At 48.8% G+C, this 8,994-nt stretch overlaps 1 protein-coding gene across 1 annotated transcript; it reads left to right on the top strand.

Annotated features, from left to right (window-relative positions):
- Positions 1-616: 616 nt before the first annotated feature.
- Positions 617-1,953, top strand: LOC311115916 (post-GPI attachment to proteins factor 6-like; the record flags this gene model as incomplete). Its single annotated transcript, XM_084191038.1, has 4 exons — positions 617-697; positions 1,222-1,426; positions 1,496-1,620; positions 1,818-1,953. Exons 2-4 carry the CDS (start codon positions 1,226-1,228, stop codon positions 1,951-1,953), a joined length of 462 nt encoding a protein of 153 aa, XP_084047164.1. The 5' UTR covers positions 617-697; positions 1,222-1,225.
- Positions 1,954-8,994: the final 7,041 nt, after the last annotated feature.

Genomic DNA, 8,994 nt, shown 5'->3' with positions numbered 1-8,994 from the left:
ATTTAGCTTTTGTCAGAGAGGAAGAGGCGATGCCATCTATGTTGTTGTTGATTTGGAACAGAACCCTCCCCTGGACTTCCTGGAACCGCGCAGGGCTTTGTGGGGCTTGTTTACTTTACAACCAAGAGACGCCGGTCAACTCGGGAGCTGCTAGCCCGATATGAGATGTGATGGTTTGGAGGAAAATAAACGCGTTTTGTGAAAAAACAAAATGGAAATTCACATACTGCCAAGTTTGCTGGTGTTGTCTTTCATAGCTACCGCTTTCGGCGATGGTAAGTCACGACAACATATCCCCGAGCTAGCTAGCGTTGCTCGGTTAGCTAACGTTAGCTTAGCCAGTTGTGTTGTTAGGAAGCTAACCAGTGTGAGCTGTGCGTCCCCCGCGGACGGTGGTCTCAGAGCCGCGTAACTATCACGTCTCAGCGTCTGTGGACTATGATTTACGCGTTTAATATGTGTGTCCCTCCAGGTGGTGAGCTGACGTTAGTTCAGGAGTTGTCTTCCAAGCCGGCCCAGAAGCTGTCTAGATACGGTTGGTATGGCAACATCAGGCTGACCATGTTCCATATCCCGGACGACACCGTCGCCGCCCGCTGGCTGTTCACTGTATCCCGGACGACACCGTCGCCGCCCGCTGGCTGTTCACTGTAACCAGGGGCAGCGGTTTCCACTGTGGAACACACAACGTCACCATGTAAGTCTATGACAATAATGCTTCCTTTCTGTTGTTTGCAATGTTGAGTGGACAATCAGGCACTAAAGCTCAGTGCTGCTCATTGCTCAACGATGACAACTCTGTGAACTTGGTCTAGAGATGTGGCTAGTGGCAGTAATAGAATCAGCAGTTCTGTTATTACCTCTCTCTGTCTTTGGGGGCAACACATCACAGCCTGTCTCTACCTGCAATAATATGTTTCTACTCAGTGTTCTCTATCTAACCCTCCACCTCTCCATCCCTCTCTTCCTTCTCCCTCCCTCTTATATCCCTCCCTCCCTCTTATATCCCTCCCTCCTTCCTCATCTATCCCTCCCTCCCTCCCTCCCTCCCTCTTATATCCCTCCCTCCACCCCTCCCTCCCTCCCTCCCCCCCCCTCCCTCCCTCCCCCCCCCCCCCCTCCCTCCCTCCCCCCCCCTCCCTCCATCCCTCTTCTCTCCCTCCCTCCCTCCCTCCCCCCCTCCCTCCCTCCCTCCCTCCCTCCCTCCCTCCCTCCCTCCAGTTCCATGAGTTGGGGAGCTCCTCCAGTCATCGACCCAGTAGGACGGGTGTTTCCTAACAACACGGTGACAACATCAGTCCTCTCACTCATCCTTCCTGTGACATCATCACAAAGCAACATGACCTTTAACCTCTCTAACCCCGCCCCCGGAGACTGGTACCTGGCGGCTCACCTGCCCCAAGACGATGGACGCATCGAACACAAGGTGAGGAGTTTGTGTGTGTGTGTGTGTGTGTGTGTGTGTGTGTTTATAATGTGTGTGTATTGTGTGTAGGGCTTCCCGTCCTGCTCCTACTACTTCCAGCCCCAGCTGTCAGTCAGGAGAGCAGTGGACACACCCATCCTGCAGGCCACGCCCCTAACCCAGACCGCCTCCCCCGACAGACCAGCACTACTCAAGTAAGGAGCTAACCAAGCTAGTGGACCATTTCAGTTGAACGTGGTCAGAGAGAGGTCTGGGTTCACTTCTAAAAGGACATTTATTGTCTGCCCAACCATGTACTTAAACCATGACTAGCTATGATGCCAATATTTAATGATATAGCTCCCGTTTGGCTAATGTCTCTTCTGTCAACCTTTGATCACGGTTCCCTCAGGACTTACAGTTGGAAAGTTTCAACAGGATGCAACCAAGTTGGAGATGAGTTGCAGGGGGATGTTTCACAAAGCAATCAAGAAGCAACTGCGTTGTATGCAACGCCAGCTTTAGAGAGCAATGAGGAAGAGATGTGACCAGTCAGGCATCATGATAAAAACCAGTCACACCTGAAAGTCCGTCTACTGCAGTCTAACAACCCAGCTAGCACATTCGGGAAGTTGTGGGAATGTATGTTTTTGGTTTCACATTGGTTGTGGGAACAAAGCCATACGTTTCAATAACACTGCTAGCTTATTTTGGGTTAACTGTTTTGAACTCCAAGCACTGATAAAGTAGGACCATGGACATTGATTTGCTTAGGCATTAATCATGCAAACAGTTCATTTTTTATTTATTTATTGTGACACGGCGTCAGTGAGATTTGAACCTATGATCTTCTGTTCTCTAGCCCTGGAATTAGTCCACTGCGCCACCAGGATGGATCTAGCATGCCATATTTTCTTATCATACAAAGCTGTTGATTCAAACACTATTAAGATCAGCTGTGGCCAGTGAGTGGGCGTGGCCAACACACCTACCTGAACACACTTAACAAGATAGAGGAGAGAGAGAGTTTTGTTGACGCTGAGAACGGAAAGTATAAGTTTTTTAAATGACATTCCTAGAACGTTCTTTGAACGTTACTAAAGTTTTCTTGTGGTTTTTATGGAAGGTTTTCTTCATGTTCTGATAATGGAATGTAGAGCTAATTGATGTTAAAGGCCAATACAGGCAAAACTATATAGATATAGATCTATATAGATATACAGAACCAGTCAAGTTTGGACACACCTACTCATTCAAGGGTTTTTCTTTATTTTTGCTATTTTCTACATTGTAGAATAATAGTGAAGACATCAAAACTATAAAATAACACATATGGGAATCATGTAGTAAATCAAAAAAAAGTGTTAAATAAATCAAAATATATTTGAGATTCTTCAAATAGCCACCCTTTGCCTTGATGACAGCTTTGCACACTCTTGGCATTCTCTCAACCAGCTTCACCTGGAACGCTTTTCCAACAGTCTTGAAGGAGTTCCCACATATGCTGAGCATTTATTGGCTGCTTTTCCTTCACTCTGCGGTCCGACTCATTCCAAACCATCTCAATTGGGTTGAGGTCGGGGGATTGTGGAGGCCAGGTCATCTGATGCAGCACTCCATCACTCTCCTTCTTGGTAAAATAGACCTTACACAGCCTGGAGGTGTGTTGGGCCATTGTCCTGTTAAAAAACAGATGATAGTCCCACTAAGCCCAAACCAGATGGGATGGCGTATCGCTGCAGAATGCTGTGGTAGCCATGTTGGTTAAGTGTGCCTTGAATTCTAAATAAATCACAGACAGTGTCACCATCAAAGCACCCCCCACACCATAACACCTCCTCCTCCATGCTTTACGGTGGGAACTACACATGCAGAGATCATCTGTTCACCCACTCCGCATCTCACAAAGACACAGCAGTTGGATCCAAAAATCTCCAATTTGGACTCCAGACCAAAGGACAAATTTCCACTGGTCTAATGTCCATTGCTCGTGTTTCTTGGCCAAAGCAAGTCTCTTCTTCTTATTGGTGTCCTTTAGTAGTGGTTTCTTTGCAGCAATTCAACCATGAAGGCCTGATTTGCACAGTCCCCTCTGAACAGTTGATGTTGAGATGTGTCTGTTACTTGAACTCTGTGAAGCATTTATTTGGGCTGCAATTTCTGAGGCTGGTAACTCTAATGAACTTATCCTCTGCAGCAGAGGTAACTCTGGGTCTTCCATTCCTGTGGCGGTCCTCATGTGAGCCAGTTTCTCCTGAGTGGCGCAGTGGTCTAAGGCACTGCATCGCAGTGCTAGCTGTGGCACTAGAGATCCTGGTTCGAATCCAGGCTCTGTCATAGCCGGCCGCGACCGGGAGACCCATGGGGCGGCGCACAATTGGCCCAGGGTAGGGGAGGGAATGTAGCTCGGTTGGTAGAGCATGGCATTTGCAATGCCAGGGTTGTGGGTTCGATTCCCACGGGGGGCCAGTATGAAATGTTCCGCATTGACTGACCTTCATCTCTTAAAGTAATGATGGACTGTCGTTTCCCTTTGCTTATTTGAGCTGTTCTTGCCATAATATGGACTTGGTATTTTACCAAATAGGGCTATCTTCTGTATACCACCCCTACCTTGTCACAACACAACTGATTGGCTCAAACACATTAAGAAGGAAAGAAATTTCACAAATGAACTTTTAAGAAGGCACACCTGTTAATTGAAATGCATTCCAGGTGACTACCTCATGAAGCTGGTTGAGAGAATGCCAAGAGTGTGCAAAGCTGTCATCAAGGCAAAGGGTGGCTATTTGAAGAATCTCAAATATAAAATACATTTTGATTTGTTTAACACTTTTTTTGGTTACTACATGATTCCATAAGTGTTATTTCATAGTTTTGATGTATTCACTATTGTAGAAAATAGTAAAAATAACGAAAAACCCGGGAATGAGTAGGTGTGTCCAAACTTTTGACTGGTACTGTATATCCACACTATGAGGTTGGAATAATACTGTGACATTGTGAACATGATGATAAAACCTTTTTAGTGTAAGGGCTGTTTGAAAAGACTGCCTGAAATGTCAGCCGGTTTTGGTGGGAGGGAGTTTTGGCCTGCCTGGTGACATCACCAGGCGGTAAATTAGTCAATAGACTCAGACCACTCCCAGACATTACATAGCTAAATTCTTGCTTGAGAAATAGCTTTTGCTAAGAAGCTATTTTTGTTTATTTTTAACCATTTTAATTGAAAATAATCCCAGTAAGGTACTTAATTGTGTTAGGTTCTAAATTCTGGTCCAAATCCAGTCAGACACCAAAAGGAGCTCAAACTAGATTTATTCACCACTGGCTGTTGCAGCTGCAAAGCACATATATTTATACCTTCAGACTAGGCTTAGTCACCTCCTTCATTCTAGGATAAACAATCCGTCTCTCTTGCTGAGCAACAACTGAGTCTCTTTCTCTTGTTGGTGTTGTGGCCCAGCCTGAGTCCAGAACCTTCATAGTCCTCTGTGCCTCTCACAGGTCTTCTTATCAGTCAGGAGAGGCCTGGGTCCAGGACCTTCATAGTCCTCTGTGCCTCTCACAGGTCTTCTTATCAGTCAGGAGAGGCCTGAGTCCAGAACCTTCATAGTCCTCTGTGCCTCTCAGGTCTTCTTATCAGTCAGGAGAGGCCTGAGTCCAGAACCTTCATAGTCCTCTGTGCCTCTCAGGTCTTCTTATCAGTCAGGAGAGGCCTGGGTCCAGGACCTTCATAGTCCTCTGTGCCTCTCACAGGTCTTCTTATCAGTCAGGAGAGGCCTGAGTCCAGAACCTTCATAGTCCTCTGTGCCTCTCAGGTCTTCTTATCAGTCAGGAGAGGCCTGAGTCCAGAACCTTCATAGTCCTCTGTGCCTCTCACAGGTCTTCTTATCAGTCAGGAGAGGCCTGAGTCCAGAACCTTCATAGTCCTCTGTGCCTCTCTCAGGTCTTCTTATCAGTTAGGAGAGGCCTGAGTCCAGAACCTTCATAGTCCTCTGTGCCTCTCTCAGGTCTTCTTATCAGTCAGGAGAGGCCTGAGTCCTCTGTGCCTCTCACAGGTCTTCTTATCAGTCAGGAGAGGCCTGAGTCCAGAACCTTCATAGTCCTCTGTGCCTCTCAGGTCTTCTTATCAGTCAGGAGAGGCCTGAGTCCAGAACCTTCATAGTCCTCTGTGCCTCTCAGGTCTTCTTATCAGTCAGGAGAGGCCTGAGTCCAGAACCTTCATAGTCCTCTGTGCCTCTCAGGTCTTCTTATCAGTCAGGAGAGGCCTGAGTCCAGAACCTTCATAGTCCTCTGTGCCTCTCTCAGGTCTTCTTATCAGTCAGGAGAGGCCTGAGTCCAGAACCTTCATAGTCCTCTGTGCCTCTCTCAGGTCTTCTTATCAGTCAGGAGAGGCCTGAGTCCTCTGTGCCTCTCAGGTCTTCTTATCAGTCAGGAGAGGCCTGAGTCCAGAACCTTCATAGTCCTCTGTGCCTCTCACAGGTCTTCTTATCAGTCAGGAGAGGCCTGAATCCAGAACCTTCATAGTCCTCTGTGCCTCTCACGGGTCTTCTTATCAGTCAGGAGAGGCCTGAGTCCTCTGTGCCTCTCTCAGGTCTTCTTATCAGTCAGGAGAGGCCTGAGTCCAGAACCTTCATAGTCCTCTGTGCCTCTCAGGTCTTCTTATCAGTCAGGAGAGGCCTGAGTCCAGAACCTTCATAGTCCTCTGTGCCTCTCAGGTCTTCTTATCAGTCAGGAGAGGCCTGAGTCCAGAACCTTCATAGTCCTCTGTGCCTCTCAGGTCTTCTTATCAGTCAGGAGAGGCCTGAGTCCAGAACCTTCATAGTCCTCTGTGCCTCTCAGGTCTTCTTATCAGTCAGGAGAGGCCTGAGTACAGAACCTTCATAGTCCTCTGTGCCTCTCAGGTCTTCTTATCAGTCAGGAGAGGCCTGAGTCCAGAACCTTCATAGTCCTCTGTGCCTCTCAGGTCTTCTTATCAGTCAGGAGAGGCCTGAGTCCAGAACCTTCATAGTCCTCTGTGCCTCTCAGGTCTTCTTATCAGTCAGGAGAGGCCTGAGTCCAGAACCTTCATAGTCCTCTGTGCCTCTCTCAGGGCTTCTTATCAGTCAGGAGAGGCCTGAGTCCAGAACCTTCATAGTCCTCTGTGCCTCTCTCAGGTCTTCTTATCAGTCAGGAGAGGCCTGAGTCCTCTTTGCCTCTCAGGTCTTCTTATCAGTCAGGAGAGGCCTGAGTCCAGAACCTTCATAGTCCTCTGTGCCTCTCAGGTCTTCTTATCAGTCAGGAGAGGCCTGAGTCCAGAACCTTCATAGTCCTCTGTGCCTCTCTCAGGTCTTCTTATCAGTCAGGAGAGGCCTGAGTCCAGAACCTTCATAGTCCTCTGTGCCTCTCAGGTCTTCTTATCAGTCAGGAGAGGCCTGAGTCCAGAACCTTCATAGTCCTCTGTGCCTCTCTCAGGTCTTCTTATCAGTCAGGAGAGGCCTGAGTCCTCTGTGCCTCTCACAGGTCTTCTTATCAGTCAGGAGAGGCCTGAGTCCAGAACCTTCATAGTCCTCTGTGCCTCTCAGGTCTTCTTATCAGTCAGGAGAGGCCTGAGTCCAGAACCTTCATAGTCCTCTGTGCCTCTCAGGTCTTCTTATCAGCCAGGAGAGGCCTGAATCCAGAACCTTCATAGTCCTCTGTGCCTCTCAGGTCTTCTTATCAGTCAGGAGAGGCCTGAGTCCAGAACCTTCATAGTCCTCTGTGCCTCTCTCAGGTCTTCTTATCAGTCAGGAGAGGCCTGAGTCCAGAACCTTCATAGTCCTCTGTGCCTCTCACAGGTCTTCTTATCAGTCAGGAGAGGCCTGAGTCCTCTGTGCCTCTCAGGTCTTCTTATCAGTCAGGAGAGGCCTGAGTCCAGAACCTTCATAGTCCTCTGTGCCTCTCACAGGTCTTCTTATCAGTCAGGAGAGGCCTGAATCCAGAACCTTCATAGTCCTCTGTGCCTCTCACGGGTCTTCTTATCAGTCAGGAGAGGCCTGAGTCCTCTGTGCCTCTCTCAGGTCTTCTTATCAGTCAGGAGAGGCCTGAGTCCAGAACCTTCATAGTCCTCTGTGCCTCTCAGGTCTTCTTATCAGTCAGGAGAGGCCTGAGTCCTCTGTGCCTCTCACAGGTCTTCTTATCAGTCAGGAGAGGCCTGAGTCCAGAACCTTCATAGTCCTCTGTGCCTCTCAGGTCTTCTTATCAGTCAGGAGAGGCCTGAGTCCAGAACCTTCATAGTCCTCTGTGCCTCTCAGGTCTTCTTATCAGTCAGGAGAGGCCTGAGTCCAGAACCTTCATAGTCCTCTGTGCCTCTCAGGTCTTCTTATCAGTCAGGAGAGGCCTGAGTCCTCTGTGCCTCTCACAGGTCTTCTTATCAGTCAGGAGAGGCCTGAGTCCAGAACCTTCATAGTCCTCTGTGCCTCTCAGGTCTTCTTATCAGTCAGGAGAGGCCTGAGTCCAGAACCTTCATAGTCCTCTGTGCCTCTCAGGTCTTCTTATCAGTCAGGAGAGGCCTGAGTCCAGAACCTTCATAGTCCTCTGTGCCTCTCAGGTCTTCTTATCAGTCAGGAGAGGCCTGAGTCCAGAACCTTCATAGTCCTCTGTGCCTCTCTCAGGTCTTCTTATCAGTCAGGAGAGGCCTGAGTCCAGAACCTTCATAGTCCTCTGTGCCTCTCTCAGGTCTTCTTATCAGTCAGGAGAGGCCTGAGTCCTCTGTGCCTCTCAGGTCTTCTTATCAGTCAGGAGAGGCCTGAGTCCTCTGTGCCTCTCTCAGGTCTTCTTATCAGTCAGGAGAGGCCTGAGTCCAGAACCTTCATAGTCCTCTGTGCCTCTCTCAGGTCTTCTTATCAGTCAGGAGAGGCCTGAGTCCAGAACCTTCATAGTCCTCTGTGCCTCTCAGGTCTTCTTATCAGTCAGGAGAGGCCTGAGTCCAGAACCTTCATAGTCCTCTGTGCCTCTCAGGTCTTCTTATCAGTCAGGAGAGGCCTGAGTCCAGAACCTTCATAGTCCTCTGTGCCTCTCAGGTCTTCTTATCAGTCAGGAGAGGCCTGAGTCCAGAACCTTCATAGTCCTCTGTGCCTCTCACAGGTCTTCTTATCAGTCAGGAGAGGCCTGAGTCCAGAACCTTCATAGTCCTCTGTGCCTCTCAGGTCTTCTTATCAGTCAGGAGAGGCCTGAGTCCAGAACCTTCATAGTCCTCTGTGCCTCTCAGGTCTTCTTATCAGTCAGGAGAGGCCTGAGTCCAGAACCTTCATAGTCCTCTGTGCCTCTCTCAGGTCTTCTTATCAGTCAGGAGAGGCCTGAGTCCAGAACCTTCATAGTCCTCTGGGCCTCTCAGGTCTTCTTATCAGTCAGGAGAGGCCTGAGTCCAGAACCTTCATAGTCCTCTGTGCCTCTCAGGTCTTCTTATCAGTCAGGAGAGGCCTGAGTCCAGAACCTTCATAGTCCTCTGTGCCTCTCAGGTCTTCTTATCAGTCAGGAGAGGCCTGAGTCCAGGACCTTCATAGTCCTCTGTGCCTCTCACAGGTCTTCTTATCAGTCAGGAGAGGCCTGAGTCCAGAACCTTCATA

This window comes from Coregonus lavaretus (genome assembly GCF_964263955.1).
Source record: "Coregonus lavaretus genome assembly, contig: HAP1_SCAFFOLD_2206, whole genome shotgun sequence".
Classification (NCBI taxonomy): domain Eukaryota; kingdom Metazoa; phylum Chordata; class Actinopteri; order Salmoniformes; family Salmonidae; genus Coregonus; species Coregonus lavaretus.
Note: the sequence above shows the minus strand (reverse complement) of the source record. Positions and strands in the feature narration are given on the sequence as shown.